At 48.9% G+C, this 21,260-nt stretch overlaps 2 protein-coding genes across 3 annotated transcripts in view; one reads left to right on the top strand and one right to left on the bottom strand.

Moving 5' to 3' along the window:
- Positions 1 to 12,237, top strand: part of LOC105498150 (V-set and immunoglobulin domain containing 8) — a 24,918-nt gene extending 12,681 nt beyond the window's left edge. The window contains exon 7 of the mRNA XM_071082792.1: positions 10,556 to 12,237. Within this exon, the coding sequence (XP_070938893.1) occupies positions 10,556 to 10,580 (25 nt within the window). The 3' untranslated portion in view covers positions 10,581 to 12,237. The remainder of the gene's footprint in view (positions 1 to 10,555) is intronic.
- Positions 11,441 to 19,991, bottom strand: LOC105498151 (SLAM family member 8). Of its 2 annotated transcripts, none has more exons than XM_011770026.3 (5): positions 19,780 to 19,991; positions 16,483 to 16,680; positions 13,516 to 13,821; positions 13,328 to 13,435; positions 11,441 to 11,527 (listed from the first exon to the last, which is right to left on the bottom strand). In XM_011770026.3, the coding sequence occupies exons 1-5, from the start codon at positions 19,817 to 19,819 to the stop codon at positions 11,451 to 11,453; spliced, it is 729 nt and encodes a 242-aa protein (XP_011768328.1). In that variant the 5' UTR covers positions 19,820 to 19,991; the 3' UTR covers positions 11,441 to 11,450. The 2 variants fall into 2 exon arrangements, with proteins under 2 accessions (XP_011768328.1, XP_011768325.1); XM_011770023.3 differs by having other exon boundaries at positions 16,483 to 16,809.
- Positions 19,992 to 21,260: the final 1,269 nt, after the last annotated feature.

Below are 21,260 nucleotides of genomic sequence, written 5' to 3' on the forward strand. Positions count from 1 at the left end.
TGGAAGCTCTTTCCTGTCCCGCATGCAGGATTCTCACTCACAGTTTACTAAGGACTTAAAGGTAGGCCATGTTTGTGATCACTGCCATAAAAACATTGAGCAACAGATCCTTGGTCAGGAGCCTAACCTGCTATTACAATGTTGTTCCTGTGGGGAAATCTGCTTGTGTCTTTTCAATAAACATTAGCCTTCCCGAGACTGCAGCACACAGTCTGAGAAAGTGAGGAATGAGGATGGGAATAATCTCCTCCCCAGCCCCCCACCACCTCTCTACCTATTCACCTAAAACCTGCATGCCAATAATACCAAAATTTATATACCCAGGCCAGCCCTCTCTCCTGCACTCCACACTCACATACCTGCTTAGATGTTTAACAGATGTCTCAAACGTAGCATGTCCCAGACACTGCCTCTACCCCACCTACTGTCTTCCCTGTCTCAGCTGATGGAGACTCCGTCCTTGTTTCATTCCTTTCTCTATGTCACCATTCCCCCGCCACATCCACTGGGTCAGGAGGCTGAGCAATATATTGGGTTGAATCATATGAAAATTGTCATTTTTGTACGTTTAAACACAGTCAAATGCAGGTAATTTCATACGATTCAATCTAATAAAGGAAATGTAAGATGACTTGAGGAAGAAAAGTCATCTCTTCTGCTGCTCTGACTCCACCTCCTATAAGGACAACTGGGACATTCCTATAACCTAGTAGATGTTGGCAGAGCTCCTTCAACATGACCCTGGGCATGGAGGGACTACAAGACAAGAGGACCTCCCACAGCACTCTCAGTCCACACTGGTCGGGGGCCATGGTGTCCTGGTCAGCTTCTCTACCACCTGGACTGAATCCTGCCTGCCCAGCTCCAGAAAGTCCTGAAACATTCAGGAACCAAGGTTCAGAATGGCAGGGAGTGATGGAACTGCCTCAGTAGCCATGGAGAACTGTCCTTGATCCCAACCCCTCTGAATCTAATCCACCTCATGCCTTGTCCTGCAGCATTCACAGCCCCATATAGATTGTGGAGGTAGAGCCCCTGATGCTGTCTGAGGAGCCTTTCCAAGCAACAGGGGCAGTGACTTGGACAGGCAGGCATGGTCAGACACAGAAGGGCAGTGCATCAGTCACTCCAAAGTTGCTGGCTTCATAGATACCATGATTGTATCTATCGGCTTTGCCTTCATTGCAAATCCAGAAGCAAACCCTTCTCTCCTGTTACCTCCCAGCTCACAGCCACCCTCATCTCTTGCCTGGGTTACAGCAGCAGCATCCCGACTGATTTCCCTGCTTCCTCCCTCCCACCTTCAGTTCATTCTCAGCAGAGAAGCCAGAGGGATAGTTAAATCATTCTTCTGCTCAAACCCCTGAAATGACTTCTTAAGATCAAATTCCTTACACTCGTGCTTCAGGCCATCCATGTCACTTCTCTGACCTAATCGATCATTCTTCTTCCTGGCTGTCTCCCCGGAGCATCACTGGCCCCTCATTGTTTCTTGAACACCTTAGGGTCCTTGTTCTGGCTGTTCTCTTTGCCCAGAATGGCTCTCCTCTGGATTTCCCAATGGCTTAATTCTCACCTCCTTCAAATCTTTGCTCAGTTTTCTCCCTCTCAGTAATGCCTACCATGGCCACCTTGTTTAAGATTGCAGTACCCTCCTGCCTGTGCTCGTCATCACACTTATCCACCTCCTACTCTGCTTTTTTTCCTTTAATCTGTAGCACTTATCCTCCTCCAACATGCTATAACATTTATTTGTTACGGTGATTGCTAATTGACTCGTCCCCGCCTTTCTGTAAGCTCCACAAGGAGGGACACAAGGTAGGGATCTTTGTCTGTTTTATTCGCTAATGTACTTAAGCTCCTAAAAAGTGCCAGGCATATGGCATACACTCAATAAATATTGTTTCCAAGAAAGAAAAGGGATGGAGGAGACAGACCAACTGCAGCAGGAAGAGCTAACCCCCATCCCCAAGAGGTGAGACTTTAGTAAGGAGCTGCCTATCTCCTCCTGTGTGGCCAAGAGGTCCCTAAGAGGTGTAGAAGTTTGTCTGAACCCAGCCGACTGATTATACTGCCTGGAAGGGGAGATGCAGACATGGAATCTCTTGGCCTGAGAGTTTCGCCTTCCTCAGTGGAGGGGATATCTGGGGAATGTCCATTTTGTCCACCTGCATGTTCCCTAACCTTGAGTTAACCACTTCGTTACAAAGTGTGTTTTGGCGATGTGCTTACTGAGTGTCACCGGTAGGACTGGGTGTTAAACCTGATCCATCTAGGAACATGGAGCCTTCCAACTGAGATGATTAATCTCATTTAGACAAATTAAAGAACAATGGACACAACTGTTGATTCAGGCTTATGCAAAGCTGGGAGAGTTGATGCTAAGACACCACTTGAGGGAAAGGTTTCTGAGAGGAGGAGTGCCTGGGGCTGGGCCTGAAAGTGTTGGTTGGAGACCAAGATGGATAAAGAAGGATATTCTCAGCTGGGAGGCAGGGGGAAAAGCCTGGTTAAAGGGGCAGAGTGCATGAGTATGTTGGGGCAGGGGACAGACAAGAGCCGAGTCTGTCTGGAATCGAGGGTGCTGAATTGGGGCTGCCAATAGCTGAGTCATCTCCATCTTAAGGTCTCTGAGGTCTCAGGTTGGCTGAAAGGGAAGGAAGTCTTCCAGCTGCTGTGCTCCCCAGCAGGGGTGGGCTGAGGGACAATCACGGTATCTATGAAGCCAGCAACTTTGGAGTGACTGATGCACTGCCCTTCTGTGTCTGACCATGCCTGCCTGTCCAAGTCACTGCCCCTGTTGCTTGGAAAGGCTCCTCAGACAGCATCAGGGGCTCTACCTCCACAATCTATATGGGGCTGTGAATGCTGCAGGACAAGGCATGAGGTGGATTAGATTCAGAGGGGTTGGGATCAAGGACAGTTCTCCATGGCTACTGAGGCAGTTCCATCACTCCCTGCCATTCTGAACCTTGGTTCCTGAATGTTTCAGGACTTTCTGGAGCTGGGCAGGCAGGATTCAGTCCAGGTGGTAGAGAAGCTGACCAGGACACCATGGCCCCCGACCAGTGTGGACTGAGAGTGCTGTGGGAGGTCCTCTTGTCTTGTAGTCCCTCCATGCCCAGGGTCATGTTGAAGGAGCTCTGCCAACATCTACTAGGTTATAGGAATGTCCCAGTTGTCCTTATAGGAGGTGGAGTCAGAGCAGCAGAAGAGATGACTTTTCTTCCTCAAGTCATCTTACATTTCCTTTATTAGATTGAATTGTATGAAATTACCTGTATTTGACTGTGTTTAAACGTACAAAAATGACAATTTTCATATGATTCAACCCAATATATTGCTCAGCCTCTAAGAATCTGTTCCTTTTAAAGCCCCTCTTCCTGATAATTAAGGACCAATTAACTTCTGACTTCACCCTAAAACTAACTCTTTTTTTTTTTTTTTTTTTTTTTTTTGAGACAGAGTTTCGCTCTTGTTGCCCAGGCTGGAGTGCAATGGCGTGATCTTGGCTCAACACAACCTCCGCCTCCTGGGTTCAAGTGATTCTCCTGCCTCAGCTTCCCAAGTAGCCGGGATTACAGGCATGTGCCACCATGCCTGGCTAATTTTGTATTTTTACTAGAGATGGGGTTTCTCCAGATTGGTCAGGCTGGTCTCGAACTCCTGACCTCAGGTTATACGCCCGCTTCGGCCTCCCAAAGTGCTGGGATTACAGGCACGAGCCACTGTGCCCAGCCAAAACTAACTCTGTATTTCCAGGTTTGGTAAATGGCACCTCCATCTGCCTCTTTACTCATGTCAGAGACCTCGGTGTCATCCTTGACCACTCCCTCAACCAAGGATACTAAGTCTTGTCTATTCTATTCTACCTCCTAAACATGCACCGAAGTCACCCACTTCTCTCCCTTTCTCTCCCCACCTTTATTCCAAGCTATGACAAGCTATGATGGTTTCTTTGTAGGATTCCTGCAATAACTTCATTTTCCTGCCTTCACTCTTGGAACCTTCAATCCATTCTCCACGCAGCTGCCAGCATGATCTTTTAAAATGCAAGTCTGATTGTGTCATTTCCTGTCTTAAAGCTCTTCAGTGGCCGGCTTTTACATTTATAATTAACTTTTAAATTTCTCCATGTCCTATCAGACCCTACATAATCTGACCTCTGCCATCCTCTCCTCCCAGAGTCCCTCCCGCTCATTGCCCTCTGTCCCTGGGGACCTTCCCTCAGATGCTTACAAGGGCAGAGATCTTTCTAGAAGGGCTTTTGTGGATGCTCAATCCCAGCATGGCAGCTCCCCCACTCTTTGCTTTGCTGACTCCTCCTCTCCCCACTGGCCTCAGCTTGACTCTCCTTCCTCAGGGAGGCCCTTCCCTCTGTCCACCCACCAGCTATATTTTGCTCCCTTGTTATTCTGGCTCTTGGTTTTCAGCGATTTTCTTCTATAGAGATTAGCACAGTTTTAATTAAACATTTGTGTACATTTGTACAGTGTCTGTCTCTGCCTGACTAGTCGGCAAGCTTCATGAATGCAGAGACTCGCCTGCCGTGCCCACAGCTCTGTTCCTAGTGTGTCTGGCATGGAGTGTGTACTCACTAAAGACGTGTTGAGAGAATGAGTGCCGTGGACCCGTGAATCAGTCCTCCAGGAAATCAGAGCCCGCTGTCCCGAGTGTGATTCCAGACCCACATTGCTGCGCTCATTTTGAGCTGCAGTGAGAGCTGGGGGTTTCCTTTTAGTCATGGGGAAGGTGTCAGGTTCAGGGGGTGGGAGGGAATTATGATGGAAAAAGTTCAGGGGGAGGGGTCCCCATATTGAGGGCCACCCATAACATTTGTAATTATAAGTTGAGTGAACACATTATTACGTAAAATATGTTCTACCCTCCTAGCTTGACAAATATACCTTCACAATGCCTTGGAAGGCTAGGTTTGGATTCAGAAATCTTGGACTCTTTGGGGTTTCACACCAGAACTCCCAGCATAGGAAGAACTGGCTCCCTTGCCCAGATCAGATCTGCCTAAATCAGATCCTTTCTCTTCTCACCTGCAGCTCCAGCCCACACTGCGAAGAGCCTTGTGCCCACAGCTGTGCACATCCCGAGCTTCCTCCACGCCTTGTCCATAAACTGCCCCTCAGCTACCCTCAGACTCAGGGTACACGTAGGCATTTTAGCCCATCTTCAGAATTCCCATCTGTATTTCTGAAATGTGATCTAAAAGGGGGCGAGGGAGCTACAGGTGAAAGCACCGTTGTCTCCTTGCCTATGGAGGAGAGCCAGAGCTGCCCTTCTGCAGTACAGGCCAGGGCAGCAGCCTTCTTGCCTTGCTGTAGGGGTGATATTGTCTGTGCTTGTGGCTTCCTGGGGTAATTGGATAGGGAATGGACCGACAGGCATCCTGTTAGGCTTGTCCTTTCTAGACGCAGCCTACAGAAGAATAAACGCTCCATTAGCAGCTGGCTGGAGCTGGCTGAGGCTCTGGCTGGTGACTCTGGCCTCTGGTGTAGGCTTCCCTCAGATGAGTGCACAGATGAGAGCTCTACCTTCTCCTGACTGCCCAGGCCTCAGGACAACAAGTAAGCCAAGAGCCTCAGTCCTTCCCTTGTACTTCTTGTCCTTCTCCTGGGAGTGACCAGGCCTGCGGTCAGTCCTTCTGCCATCTGCCTCTCTCACGTCCTCAGGCGGAGGCATCCTTACATGTGGGGATCTGTGCTCCGTGCTCAGGAGGGATCCAGCACCCTGGGTGTGTGTGGGGGTTGTTAGGGATTTTCTGGGACTGTTAGGCTGTCAGGTTTTTATCAGTGAGGGGCAGGAGGGATCCCAAGGTATTTTTGAGCAGGGAAGAGAGAGGTCCAGGCTACCAACTGGTTGTATCTGCTTTGCTGGGGGGTGGGAACGGGGGTAGTGGCTCCCTGGCCTGGGAGCAGGACTGCAGTGAGTATGCTGGAACTCTGAGCTCCTGCAGTTAAGCCAACTGAAGGTGGGCATACGGTTGAGTGGGTCAGCCAGCAGACAGAGCTCCGACCTCTTCATTTTCTCTCTGGTTAGGCTGAGTTCAAATGACTTTACCTGACTTTGGAAGACTCTTGAGGAGGCTAAGCAGGCCCAGCCAGTGGGTACAGGCTTGAAGACCAACAGGGTGGGCTGGCAGACAGGACAGCATCAGCATCTCAATCCAGGTGTCCCAGCCAGGACCACCCCAACCACCACCAGGAGAATGGAACCAGCCCCCAGCCCTTGTGAGCAGCTCTCCCTTTTCTGCACTATCTCAAGGGAAATCTGAAGACAAGCTACCAGCATGAGATGTCCTGGTGTTCAGGCAACACAGTTAAACAAAAGTGTGATGCTGCTGTGGGAAGGCCTGCCCCGGGACACTACCATACCATGCCATCTTCTGTTCCTGCCAGCCGAAGTTTTATTCCCAGGCAATGCTTTCTCCTTTTACCATTTCCCCTGGGACCCTGACTGGTTCTCTTTGGGGACTGAGGTCTTACAGGCCAGGAGGTGCCTTTGAGCTCATGTTAGGGGCTGTGTCCCTGTGAACTCACTGGAATCCTTTGTTGACACACTGCTTTCTTACCAGTCTGTGAGCTCTTTGAGGGCAGGGCTTGTGGTGCTACTATTTAGTAATTCCTGTATCCCAGTTGGTGCTGACACATAGTAGGTGCATAGTAAGTGCTTATTGAATGAACAGATGGGTGCATTTCCTGTTCTACAGATACCTGTTCAAACTTTGTTTTGTACTTTATTTTGTTAACCCAGTTAATGCTTCTGACAAGATGTCCTACAACTCCTCCCCACCCCATCAAAAAGAAGGGCCCTTGGCCTCAAATAGGCCAATCAGGCTCCGTTGGTTGGGAGTTGAATCTTCAGTGAGCAACTGGGGAAGATAGAACGGAACTATTTTCGGAGGCCCTGAGGCCTGCATCCTCAAGGCTACCTGGCTTTGTCTTTTCTGAGGCTTGGTCAACATTTTCCTTGGTTCTCTAAGTTACTCACAACTTTCTAATACATTTCCTCTTTTACTTTAGTTAAAACCAGAGTTGGTTTCTATTGCTTGCATCCAAAGAAACTTGACTGATGTAAGTGTTTTCCTATTATTTTTAAATCTCCTAAAGAACATAAAATTTTTAATGACTATATATGTTATATTCACTTATTTGACTGATTTGCTGGGTTTTTTTTTCCTGGTAATGGGATTATTACTTTCTATCATCTCTTTTCAATTCTGATACCTTCCCAAAGCAACATACTATAAAAAAGGCACAAGAAGGGAAGCTAGAATAAATTGTCTTTAGAGAAAGCTTGGCTTTTTTTCTGACACCCTAGCAGAATCCTTTCATTGACCTCTTTTGACCATCTCTTCATTCATTCATTCATTCTTTTTATTTCTTAATTTTAATTATTTATTTCTTTTAGAGATGGGGTCTCACTGTGCTGCCCAGGCTGGTCTTGAACTTCTGGCCTTGAGTGATCCTCCCACTTTAGCCTCCTTAGTAATTGGGACTACAGGTGTACACCACAGTGCCTGCCCATTCTTTCTTTCATTTATAATTCATTATTATAAGTCTCTAGTCTACAGTATTGCTCTGAGATGGTTTCTGCTTAAGCAGATTCGTTGAAACAGTTTACTTCATATTTGGATTTTCCCACCTGTCAGAACATTCTTCCTTGGTAATCTAGTGCAGTGGAAGGGACTGGACTGATTTAGATAATCGAAAGGTAATTCTGACTGTGTCTCTAATTATGTAATTTCAGAGGAGTAACATTCTCTTTGGATTTCGGTTTCCACGTGAGAAATAAAACAACTTGAACTGAGTAACTACAGATTTCCTTCCAGCTTTAAGATCCCATTATTCATATGAGTCAATATCTGCCTTTTAGTGATATGCTCCACTGGCCCCAGTTACACAGTCTGGGCTTATGTGATAGCCCTTCAAATATTTGAGAACCTATGCTCCCGTGAGTGTTTTGTTCTAGGCTCAACGTAACCAGTTTCTGTAATCATTTCTCATATGGTAAGGTTTTTAGACTTTTCACCATTCTGGTCATTCTCTTTGGGACACTCCAGTTTTTCAGTGTCTGCATGGAAATATGGCTTTGAGACCTGGACCCGGGCTGGTCACGCTGTGGGAGTCTCCCCACTACTTGCCCCTGCGCTCAGCCTGCCCCTCCTGGCAGATAATGTTGACTAAGGCACAGCCCAAGGGGAGGCAGCCACTAAAACTTTCCTAGATCTAGCAATAGTTATTTGTTGCCATTTTAGAGGCCCTTCCTTCAGGCTGTATGCAGAACAGATGCAGGTAGCCATGGAGCCAAATCTGGAAGGAGATGGTGCTTCCTCTGAAGATCAGTAAGTAACCAAGAGTGATTAACTGAACAAGTGCTAGTTCTTAATACACAAGGAAGGAGGATTTGCTACAGGTGTCATTAATGTTTGCAGCAGCTTTTTTTTTTTTTTTTTTTTTAATTGAGACGGAGTCTCACTGTGTTGCCCAGGCTGAAGTGCAGTGGCACAATCTCAGCTCATACAGCAGTTTTTTAAAAAATGAGGCACTGAATGTTCATGTCTCCATTGATGAGAAAAATGTCCTCTCTAACCCTTTTCTTTTGCTATGCCCCTTTCCCATTCTCTCTGATATCATGTCTCATGAGTCCTTTGCCCTAGCAGTTCTTGTATTTGTCTTTTGTACAGGAGAACAGATGCAAAAACTACTGCTCAAGGAAAATAAAATGAAAACAAGGAAAAGCAAAAGCAGATCTGGAGAGGGCTCTGGCCGGACCACAGGTGTCCTGGAGCTGTGAAGTAGAGGGTGTTCTGGGGGGAGTCTGATCTCTGGACTCTTGAGGGGTTCTTTCTGTCATTGTCACTCCAACAAAGGGCATTCCGACATATGATGCGGCCCCGGGCCGTCTCTCTAGACTCTTGTCCTTGTTCTTGCTCTCCCTTGTGTGGATCCAGCCCCTCTGGCCTCCACTCTCTTCTTTGCAAACACCAACCATGCTGTCACTTTATGGCCTTTGCATTTGCTGGTCTCTTTGTCTGGAACACTCTGCCACTGCACGCTCACTCCTCCACGTCACTGGGCCTCTCTTCAAATGGCACCCCACTGAAGGTGTCATTGATTGCTTTCTCTAAGACAGACCCTGTCTCCCCAACACATTGTTCTGTAGCCCTTTACTCTGCCTTATCTTTCTTAACAGAAACTAACAACATCTGACATATGCTTACTTGTTTATTTATATTATCCAGAACATAAACTCTCAAAGGCAAGGGTTTTGCTTCACTACTGATTCCCAAGTACCAAGAAATGTACCCAGCACATGCAGCACCCTCAATCAGTATTTGTTGTGGTGTGACTTTTTAAGCATCAGTCTCAACGCTTATTAGCACAAGATTGGTCTCACGGAAGCACTTTGTGTTTTTTTGGCAGAGGGTTCATTAGTCCACTAGTTGACAAGTGAGTCATTGAGGATGGGAACTTTATTTGAGCAGTGTGGATCTGCTCAGCAAGGCCCTGGTGCACCACAGTACAAACCACTGTGGAAATGAGGTTGCTAAAAGTCACCTTGTGGAGGGAGAGCTGTGGGTCCCATCTCATCCACAGCTGCTTTGATCTGAGGTGGGGCCCTGGAGATGAACAGAAGAAAGGTGGGGAGTGCTGTGTTTTTCCCCAGAAACCCACCAGGGCTCCTTGTCAGATCCTGGGCTTTCCTTTTCACTCATTTTTAGGGGCCGAGGCCAGTTTTGCATGATTCAGTGACCAGGCATATGGCATGACTGTAGGTGGCAGGTGGGGACAGCACAAGCTGACAGGTTGAGTGGCCGTGGACCCTGTTCAGGTAATCTTGGGGGAAGGTGATAGGAGAGAAGTGCATGTGGGAAAGGGATGAGATTTTGATAAAGCCAGGTTACCAGCAGGGAACGTCTGAGCAGGCCAGGCAGGGAGGATCTGGGAACAATCGAGTGGAGGAGTGGTGGTGTGGATCCGGAGGCCAGCTGTGCTGGTCCTTTGTCCAAGGTGAAGTGATTGCCCGGGAACTGGGGAGAAGAGGGAAGGTCCTTGGACAGGACTGACATCCTAGGTGGGGAGATGGAAGTCACCCTGGGAAAACAGTACTTCAAACCCACCCCTGTTTCTTCAATACCTCCTTCCTCTCTGTTATCAAGACTTGAGTGAGGCCCCAGAAAAAATCCAGTTACACCTGGGTGAGAGAAACTGTGAACCTTAACGGCTAATAATCCCCAAGGCTAAGTTTAGCTCATTAAGTGTTTTTCCAGTAGCAATCAATACTCCAGAGCTCTTCTAGACAGAATCACTCAGGGGCAGAATGTATTTTCCTAAGATGGCCACAATAAGAAGTTCGATGGAGTCAGAGTGACCTCTACAGTCCACCTGTTTGGTGGTGGGGTCTTTGTCCCCTCCCCTTGAACTAAGGTAGGTCTGCATTTGCATTGAAAGTGAATGTGGCAGATTCTAGAGTGCCTCAGTACCCTTTCTGTCCATAATGTTAATTCTGCATAGCGTTTTATAGCTCTTCACTCTCTCAGTTTCAGGGAAGAAGACTCATCCTGAGCTGAGCTGCTTTTCTTGAAGTTGTGCAAGAACGTCCTGCTGGCTGGGGCAAATTCAATAGTTTTTTCCTGGTCACTGTGCTGGAGCGTGAGGAAAGACTCTCCACCCTCACTCCCAGATCCTGCAGGAGGCGTGAGAGTGGAGGGAGATGGTGAGGATGTCTATTAATATGGTGTTTCCTGTAAAACGGTGCCCATTTCAACTATGGGTTGTCAAACATCCTTGGTGTCTACAACTGCAATTTACCTCTGAGGGGCCATGAACTCTGATTACCTGAAAGTCCTTAAGCCAGAAAGAGAAACGCCTGTCCGCCACCTCTCACTTTCACCTGTTTCTAGACCTTTTCTTACAGCAATGCTTTGGCCATCAGGAAGCATCAGAATCTCAAACTGCAGGGTCTGGGGCTGAAGCTGATGCTAGCATGGGTGACTCAGAGTTCCTCTATCAGTTCAAATATCTAATATATTTTAGAGCCTAAGACTCAGGCTGGAGGCAATTCTTTGGTGCCAGTTGGTTAATACTTTATGAATAGTGGTGGGGGAGGGAATGCCTTGAACTATTAATGTCCCCATGGATCTGGATCCTGGAGAACTTCCAGTGTCCTGGAGGGAATGTGCTGCTTGGCTCATCTTGCCCAGAGAAGAGCCAGGATATGAGAAGATGGGAGAGAGAAGGGGGAGGTGCGAAATGTGCTGGTGCTTTCTGTCCTCGTGGTGTGATGGCTGCCCAGGTTGCTCCTTCGAGGCAGGACAGGATTCCCATGGGAGGTATAAGGAGTATGGTGATTTCCAGGCATCAGTTATGTCCCCGAACATCGCGTGCCTGTGCAGTGCGGTTACTGATGGTCCAGGTATCAGTTCATATTGTCCTTTATGGCAGATCCTGCACAAGGGGGTTCTCTGTCTCTGGACCCACCCTGTCAGCACGGACATCCTTTTTCTTTTTCCCTGGTAAGGACATCAGAAAGAAAGTTACCCCTCCAATGTTTGGAGTCTTGGCATCCTTGGCCTGCCCGCAGGCCTCTGAATCCTCAGTGTGTTAGCCCAAGGTCACCTTAGGGAAAGGAACATTTCTCCCGGTCTTCCAACACCCTGGAAAGGGAGGCTCTTCAAGAATAGGAAATTCTTCCTAATGTCTAACCTTGGCCTGCAACTATGCCGTACGTTTAATTGCAGAAGGTATGGAAAGTTAGGGCTGTGGTGGACCCAGTTAAATAACTGGACAAAAGCCATGAGGCAGAGCCAGAACCAGCTTCTGGACTCCCTGCGTGGAGCTTTCCACTATCCTAGGTGGTTGGGTCCCTTCTCAGCGGCCAAAGATGCTATTTTATGAGCCTTGAGGACATGACACTAGGTGAAAAAAACCTGGCCAAAGGGCCACATAGTGTATAGTTTTATTTATATGAAATGTCCAGGAAAGACAAAAGCATAGAGGCAGAAAGTAGACTAGTGCTATGGGAGGAATGGGGGAATTGGGAGGTGATGGCTAAGGGGTTATGGGGTTTTGGGGGAGGTAATGGAACTGTTTTAAAATTGGTTGTGGGGATGGATGCACAACTCTGCGAATACACTAAAAGGCATTGAATTGCATACTTTAAATAGGTGACTTGTATGCTATGTGAATTATATCTCAATAAAGCTATTTTTTCCCCTGCTCATTCCTGGCTTCCATTTTCTTATCACAAATCCTGGGGACTCTTGGGGCAGGGGCCAGGGCCACACCCTCCCACAGCAGATGGGGCTTTCAGATGGAGTGCAGCCTCAGCTGATCCCTCTTGCCCTCCTCCCTGCTGGAGAGAATGAACAGGAATCAGCACTGCCTGTCCCCATGCTTACAGGCTGGACCCAGACCCTGCCTTCTAGGACACACCCATCATAATGAGGCCTCAGTGCCTCCTCCTTGCTGACCCCCTTTCTCCACCTTGGGACAAGCCAGCTCCGACAGCCTGGGATGGAAATGACCACGGAGCCCTGGTCAGTCGGGTAGTTCTTTCAGGGGCAGGGCATCCTGGGGCAGAGGAAGGGACTGAGCTGGATGTAGAGCTTAGAACCTGGTCTGATCTCGGAGTTTCCTCTTCCTTCCTCTTCTCAAGAAGGCAGCCCTATCAGCCACTGGCCAGGGAGTAGCTTCTCTTAAGGAGACATTTTGTAGAACTCTCAGGCAAGAAGGGGTTGGGAGTCGTCTAGACTCCCACTCAACAATGTTTGTCGATGCCAGCTATGTTTCAGGAACCCTTGTGTTCTAGGAACCATTGACATGCCCAGTGGTGACCCAGCATCCTCCTTTTAAGGGCTCAGAATTCAGTGGGGAAGTAAATGTAAGTAGTTCTCTGATTGGGGTAAGCAATGGAGATTAAAGAAAGGACATTAATCAGCCTGAGTGTGGGGGAGGTCAGGGAAGGCTTTCTGGAGCAAGCACACCTTGAAGACTGAGTATGAGTCAGCCACATGAAGCGGGGAGGCTGGGTGGGAAATCATGGAAAGTGTGTTCCAGGCAGAGGGAATATTATGTACAAAGGTCTGCAGATGGATGTGAGGGAACAGTTCATTTGGAGAACCGCAAAAGAAACTTCAAGTAGTTGAGTCTGGTTGGAAACCAAGATATGAGCTAGAGAAGGCCAAGAGATGAGGTGGGAGAGGTAAGAAGGGGCAGACCATCTGAAGCCTAAATAGGAGGAGGTCCAAGACCCCCTCCCCCCCAGGAACTCCACCTCCTCCACCTACCTCCTGCACCTGCAGGATTCCTACCTGAGCAGGGGCCCCAGTGCCAGGCAGAGAAGAGAGTAACCAGCATCAGGAGCAGCGAGACAGGTACCACCACCAGCAGCACATCTTTGTAGGAGGCCTTCCCTGGTGCTGAACATGGAGGGGTGGAGTCAGAGGTGGACTTGATGCTTCATAAGCCCTCAACCATTGACTGCTGACCCTTGGCATACCTGCTTCATGATGGCAGCTGTCCCAGGGCGTGACTGTGGCCAAGTCCCAGCTGACAGGGTTGGAGACAATGCAGGAATAGGCCACACCTCTGTCTCCTGGTCCCAGGGATACGCTCAGCAGCTGTCCGTCTGTGAAGAGGCTGTGTGGTTCCATACCAAAGTCCATGGTTGTCTCCCGTCGCCAGCTATAGGTTATTTCACTGATGTTGGGGGCCCAACAGGACAAGAAAACCTGGCAGGTTTTAGGGGGCTGAGCATCCCCTCCTACAGCAATGAACACTTGTACCACGGGCCTGGGCACTGCATCTGGGAAAGAAACGTACAACAGGTATGGGTCCCAGGGATGCTGGGCAGGGCCCATATCTCTGGCTCTGGGATGCACCAGGGTTAGATGCCACCTCTGACTAGGCCTCTCTTGTTCCAAAATCTTGTCTGGCTTTCCACTGCCCACAGGACAGAAGCTGAATTCCTTAGCTTGATATTCAAAACCTTTCAGGAAATGATTCATGCCCATCTCTCCAGCTGTACCTCCTGCTGCTTCTCCCTGCTCATCCTAATTAATTTGCAGTTTTCCCACATATGTCATGCTCTTAAATATCTTTCATGTTTTCACATGGTTCATCTGTGCACATAGATGCCTTTCACCTCTTGTCCTCCCAGAAAACTCCTACCCATCCTTCAAGGCCCGGCTTGAACACATTGCTTAATGCCTTGACTGTGAAGCCTTCCCAGGCATGGCTCTGAGCTCTCCAAGCACTCTATCTCTTTCTGTAGTATTTATCTCACAATATGTCAGCCAGTCAACAAGAGATGACAAGCATTTGTTAAGTCAGGCAAGAAAACAAACACATTCCTAGCCTTCTGGAGCTTACAGTTTGGTGAGAAAGACAAATACTGACAAATGATTATGAATAATTAATAAAATAATTATGAGGGTGCAAAATGCTGTGAAGGAGGGGCCCAGAGGTGGGGTCCCTGTCTTGTTAGCTCAGTAACCTTAGCTGTCTAGTGCTGGCAAATAGTGGGTGCTCGATACCTGGTCACTGAACAAACCGATATCCTGGTGTCCTAGGCCACGGATCCCCCTTCCTATACAGGTTGATGAGTAAATCCTGAGTCTCAGTGGAAATGAGGCCAGTGGGAGAGCATTCTGGTAACAACAGGAGGGCTCAGTCTCTGACAGCATTCCAAAGTCAAGCAGAGAAAAACCTCGTTAATGCCAGTTCAGTCTGGTGGGATTTGTGATATGAAAGAGAAATGATTTGCTGGGCACACTAATAGTATAAACAAAGATTACAGGGGGGATATTTACATCACTTAAGAGGACAAGCTGCTTCCAAACACGATCAAGCACAGTAGAAACACCCATTGACATTTCTAGTAACTGATCTGCTAATTCAAATCATTCTTATCTATTGTCAAAGCAGAGCTCCTAAGGATGGCTGCTTGGCAGCTTCGTGCAATTAGTTCTAATCACGCTATGTATTTGGAAGCAATAAAACAGCAATTTCCTTAAAATCTGTAATTCAGATGCTGAGAACAAGGCATTTTAGAGCTTAGTGGTGTGGGTGCCGCATGTATTATCACATTCAATGTCCTCATTTCACATGTGCGGCAGCTGAGACTTAGACCGGAGGAGGGGCTCCAGGGGCTGACTGTATGGTAGGGTAGGTTATTCACTGCACAAGGACATTGGGCTAAGGGGGTCACAGGGTAACAGGTGGCAGGGGGTGGGGGTGCTGAAATACAGCCAGTACTCTGCTTGCCAAGATGAGGCTCAGGGCTGTGTGCATCTAGAAGGACACCTGCAATGGCATTGGCACCCTGCGTGGCTCGCCCAAGGACAGCCAGTTAGCTGGCCCGGGGGAATTCAAGACACCTCCCCAATTTGCTTACAGCCTTTATCTCCCTCATGACTACCCTCTTCCAAGCTGCTACCTCTGCTTTCCATTCTTAAAGCTGGACTCCCCCCTCTTCCACTCTATCTAAATTTCTAAGGTTTTACTGAAACAGTGATTTAGGGTCACCCATGCCTCTTTTCTAAACCATTAGATAGATAAATGAGAGCTGAAAGCCCCTTTTTCTTGACCAGAAGACAAATGATGAAGGTGGTGGAGGTGGCTGTGGTGGAGGTGGAGGTGGAGTTGTTTGGAAACAAGGTCCACCCAGCCCCCAGTCCATGCAGCCAACTGAGGTGCCGAATGTAGCTGTGCGAAGGGCTCTGCAGACCCATGTGAAGCAGAAGTTGCACCCAGCTGGGCCTGCCAACCCACGGAATTATGAGAAGTAAACATCGTCGTTGTTTTCAGTCAGTAAGTTTTGGGATGGTTTGTTTTGCAGTGATGAATGACTGAGAGAACCCATGAATCATATATAGTTAAAATCTTTCTAAGAAGCCCTTTTAAGAAATGTGTAAATTCTATACTTTCGGTCATAGTTTCATTATAATTTGATTTTTAAATAAATCCATTATGTCACAGTTTAGTATGTAACATCTTTTTTTTTTTTTTTTCCTTTATAGTGGTATATAGACTAGTGGCACATCTTACAGTCTATGATGATCCTTTAGAACTGAGGAAGCACAGGCCAGGCTCTGTCCTGGATGCCACTGCAAATCCCACCGCATTTCACCCTGTGGGTACTCTACATGGTAGTATTACAATGCCCATTTACAAAGGAGAAAGGTGAAGGCCAGGGAGGCTAAGCATTGTGTCTAAGGCCACTGAGCTAAGAAAAGACTGAGCTAGAGTTCAGGCAAGCACTGTGAAACGGCAAAGCCTGGCTGCTGCAGCCACGAGGAATTTTCTTAGACGTGACTACCAGGGAGCAGCTGTTCCCTCAGTCAGCAACATGGTCAGAGACCAGAGCTTTCTGGAACCCAGCTCTCCCTGGCTGCTATGACTCAGGATGCTTGTCTGGTGCTTTGTGGGAGAAGAGGGTCAGGCAGCCAGTGTCAGACACACTCACCGTACACTTTTAGCTGGAGGGTCTGGGTCCAGGTCTGGCCCCTTGTGTCCACCATCAACACGGAGAAGTTGCCGCTGTCTCCAGACTCCAGTGGCCCGAGCTCCAGGCTGAGGTTGCTGTGTAGCTGGGCTCGGCCCAGGAAGCGGGAGTGGTACAGAGTCTCCAGGGAGCCTCGAAAAAATGTGGCCAGGAGCTCCTCTGAAGGCCAGAGAGATCGCCAGATAGCCTCACGGACTTGGAAGCCGGGAGGGCGTGCTGCCACCAGCAGCACCGAGCCCCCGACTTTGCTCAGCACTTGGGCACCAGTAACTGTAATGGGAAGTAGGGCTGAAAGAACAGAGCCCCTGATCACTCTGCCTGCCCCACACTCCTCATCCTTCTTTTGCATGCATCTGAGCTGCTATGGGGTGAACTGGGGCCCCCTCCACTGACACTCCCTTCACTCAAGTTGAGGGTACACTGTGCCAGGTACCGGGGATAAAACATATGGAAGATAACCCCAGTGTCTGCATTCATGGAGCTTACAGAGGAAGCCAGACATTCAAGAAAGCAATTAAAATGAATTCTGTTAAATACCATGAAGGGAAAAATGGGATGCCCTGGGAGAACACAGGTAGAGTGACAGGGGACCTCACCCAGCCTTGATGGGCTCAGAAAACAAATTGTTCAGCTGAGCCTTGAAGAGGAATGGGAATCAGCCAGGCCAAGCGGAGGGCGGCCTGGAGCAGGATGGGGAAGTGTCACCGGCAGAGGGCACAGTACTGACAAAGGCCTGGAGGGGGAGAGTTGGTGCCGAGGGGAACTGAGAGTAGTTCTCTGTGTGAGGAGTAGGAAATTACACTGCAGAGTCGGTGGGAGTCAGATCATGCAGGGTCCTGAAAGCAATACTGGAGTTTGAGCTTTATCTGTAGAGCAATGGGGGGTCTCAGGTGGGTTTTAAGCAGGAGCGTAACAGGATTAGATGCATGGTTAGAAAGATCACTCCAGCAGAGATGTGGAGGATGCGCTGGAGGTGGGCAGGACTGAGGCTGTTCACATTAGTCCAACGGAGAAGTGATGGCAACTTGAATTGAGGAAGGGAGCAACTGGGATGGAAAGAAGTGGGAGGAATTGAGAAACATGAAGATGGTGTAATCAGTCAGATTTGGTAATAGATTAGCTCTGGGGAGTGAAGGAGAAAAAGGAGTCAAGGATGGCTCCCAGGTCCTTGGGATCCACTGGATATCATTCTCTGTGATCCAGAACAGGAGGAGAAACAGACAGGGGGCGAGATGGCAAGATGCTGTTTTTGGGGACTGTATTTGAGTCAGGGGTGTATAGGAGACACTTCTGCTTGAAATGCCCCTCTGACTCCTTTGCTGACTAACTTCTGCCCACTCTTGTAGCATCACTGCCTCCTCTGACCTCCCCTATCCCTCATAGGTAATGTAACCAAGAGAGATTACATATTCTCTCTTGTGTTCTCACAGTGGCCTGGGGTCACCATGCTGACTACCCTTATTCCTCTATTATTATTGCCTGTTTATGAGTCAGCATCTCCCACTAGACTGTGAGCTCTTTCTCCCCATGGTTGTGCTTCCAGTGCCCACCACCGTTTAGGAACAGACTGTGGGAGAAGCCTAGTAAATGGTATTGAATAAATCACCTACCCTGCTGAGGACTGACCCTATGCCTGTCACTGGCACAGGGTGTAGGGAAGAATAAGAGGTGATGAAGGTTTGGTCAATGAGCCGTGTTCTGGATGGTTGCTCGGTTGGCCATGATAATTCCAGTCCCTCCTCCGCCTCACTGTCCTCCAGGCCCAACAACCTCCTCTCACACTGGAGAAGGCTTCAGTGTTAACGCAGAGTAGGAATGTAACACACAAAGAGCATTGCACTGGATGTCAACCAAGACCTAGCTTCTACCCGCTCCTGGTGCTGCCACGATCAACCCGCTCCTGGTGCTGCCACGATCAGCTGTGTGGCCTTCTGCACATCACCCCACACCGCCCAGGCTTCAGTACCACTGAAAAATAAGGGGTCTTTACCAGGTCAGTCACACAGATCTTTTATCATTAAGGGCCATTTGAAAAATTATTTTTGGGCTGGGTGTGGTGGCTCATGCCTGTAATTCTAAAACTTTGGGAGGCTGAGGAGGGCGGATCACTTGAGGTCAGGAGTTTGAGACCAGCCTGGTCAACATGATAAAACCCCATCTCTACTAAAAACACAAAAATTAGCCGGGTGTGGTGTCAGGGACCTGTAATCCCAGCTACTCGGGAGGCTGAGACAGGAGAAACACTTGAACCCAGGAGGCAGAGGTTACAGTGAGCCGAGATGCACCACTGCACTCCAACCTGGGTGACAGAGCAAGACTCAGTCTCAAAAAAAAAAAAAAAAAAAAAAAAAAGGCAAATTATTTTTGTCTCACATGTCCGCTGATTTGAAAGATTTTGTGAGCCAAACAGACCGAGGCCTTTTTTGAGGTTAAGGTGTGATTTCCTGCACATGTTTAGAAATGTTGAAGAAATCTGCAGGCTTTGGAGCTCTCAGGGCCAGGAACCCAGGCAGGGAGAAGAGACAAAGCAACCCAAAGTCCCTATGAGCCTCTGATGTAAACAATGGCATCTTAATCTTTGCCGCACCCCATAAACCCTCATCCATGGCCTGGCAGTGCTGACCCATGTCACGTTGGCTGCTTGTTGACCGAGGAAGGGAACTCAGGCATCAGATGGATAGAGGGATCGCCCCAGTGTGGAGGAGACCCCGTGTGTCAGCCATCCCAACCTCACACCACCATCAGCCACCCCCACGTCCACGTGGGCCGTATTTAGCCTCTCTCATCCCTACTTAGTACTTGCCTCCCCTTAAGAAGGCCTGCAGGGAGGGACCTCAGCTCCCCCACAGGCTGCTGAAAACACACTCTGCTGATTGTGGGGAACCCTGCTCTGCCCTGCTCTCTGCTTCTCTCCTCAAGCTCTGTAGAGTTTCTGCGTGCTAACACTGCTGGGTCCTCACCATTCTCACAGCCGACTTCCGCTGGCTCCGTTTTTACTGCCCTGGGCCACAAAACAGCTCATGTCTCACAGATAAGAATACCCCTCAAGCTGCCACCTCCTCCCTCCCACGACCCTGCATTTCTTTGTATCTGCCTAGCTTAAAATGTTGCCCAAGAGCTTGTTCTAGTCTTCCCTACCCACCCTCAGCTCCTGGGTTCTCACTCGGGTTGAGGGAGCCCTGCCCAGACGTCTGGCGAAGGCAGCTGGGGAGGGGCCTTCAGCTCTCCAAGGACAGGCTGTCTGCCTGCCCCACTTACCTTCCCAGAGAAGCAGACTCCACAGGGGCCTCATGGCCATCCTTCTCTGGTGAGGCAGGTAAACTCCTTCAACAACCAAAATCCAGAACCTCCCGGGCTGAGTGGGTGCACGGGAGGAACTGTGGTCCTTCTGGGAAGTCCCATGTTCAGAAGGAGGAATCTTGACTCAGAACAGGATGCCCCAAAAGTGAAAACATCCAGAATAAAGTGGAAGTTGGCCCTGGGCCTCGCTGGGCTTTCGGGAGCAGATTCTTGTAAGTCAGCCTCTTTCACATGCACATGGTTGGCTAACACATGGCGACAAGAGCCCCCACACAAGCCACATCCTTCTTGCTGGATCTCACTGGCCTCCCTGCATCCCAGCCTGCCTTGCTGCGATCTGTCCCCATCAATCTAGCTTAAAATCCTTCTGTGGCCTCCCGTGGCCCTGAGAATGAGGACTAACTCTCTGTTCTGCATGCAGGCCCTCCTGAGTCAGGCCTTCTTCTCCAGGCTGGTCACCCACAGTTATTCTTCCCTCCAGCCATCCCAAGCCAGAAGGCCTCCTTCTCAGAACTACTGATTTCACACTTCCCTGTGTGGTACTTCCCCCCTTCCCCCGACTAGGCCTGCTGCTCCTTTCATCCTTGCAAACAGAGCGTGGCTGTGCAGTCAGCGAGGATGTCCTTCCAGGCTTCCTGACCACAGGCAGGTGAGAGGCCCTCTCCTTGTGCCCACACCTCCCTCTTTACTCTTGATGTGTTGTTGATGGCAGTTTTCTGGTCTTCACAGACTGTTTAGCCAGCACGGTCTTTTATTCCTTTCTGTGTTGCCCTCAGTGCTCGGCATATTACAGATGTTTCTGAGTATTTGTTAAGTGAGTGAGTACATACTAGACATGGCTACACGTTTGGCTTTATGTAACCCTTGCACCTCTTCTCTGAGAGGATCATCTTGTTATCCAGTTAGAAATGGGAAAATGTGAAAACCAGAGTGAGGTTAAGCCCCTTGCAGAGGTCACAGAGGTGCGGAGCTGGAACTTAAACCTCAACCTTTGAAGTGTGGTCTATTTTGCCACAGTCACCCTCTCCTCATCCTGTTTCTCTTCTCACTTCAAGTTTCCTGGTTTCTTGTAAGGGAACGTTTTTAGAGGACGTGTTGCCCCTGAGGAAAATTCCTGCTAGTCTGGAGTGTGGCTTATTGTATCTGGCCCTGCACAGCCTCTCACCTGTCAATCAAACTGGACACTGAGCTTTGGACTCAGCCAGGAACTAGGCATATAGGATGGGGCGGGGGTGGTGGTGAGCAGGAGGATTTTGGGATAAGGTTTTTGCCCTCCAGGCACTCACAACCAAAATGTAGAGATAGGTACACCAGGGAAAGTGAAGGCTTATCTGCAGACAGACACCACTTTGTGCAAACAGGTAGTCAGCCCTCAGAAGTGGGTGGGAAAGAGGGCTTAGTGGATCTGGGCAGGGGACCCTTCTTGAGAAGGTGGAATT

This window comes from Macaca nemestrina, chromosome 1 (assembly GCF_043159975.1).
Source record: "Macaca nemestrina isolate mMacNem1 chromosome 1, mMacNem.hap1, whole genome shotgun sequence".
Lineage (NCBI taxonomy): Eukaryota > Metazoa > Chordata > Mammalia > Primates > Cercopithecidae > Macaca > Macaca nemestrina.

Coding starts and splice junctions, on each gene's coding strand:
- LOC105498151 (XM_011770023.3), bottom strand. CDS start 19,819: ATGGCCATGAGGCCCCTGTGGAGTCTGCTTCTCTGGGAAG. Junction 16,810..19,779: donor GAGTCTGCTTCTCTGGGAAG/GTAAGTGGGGCA, acceptor CTGTTCTTTCAG/CCCTACTTCCCATTACAGTT. Junction 13,436..13,515: donor CAGCTGCCATCATGAAGCAG/GTATGCCAAGGG, acceptor CTCCATGTTCAG/CACCAGGGAAGGCCTCCTAC.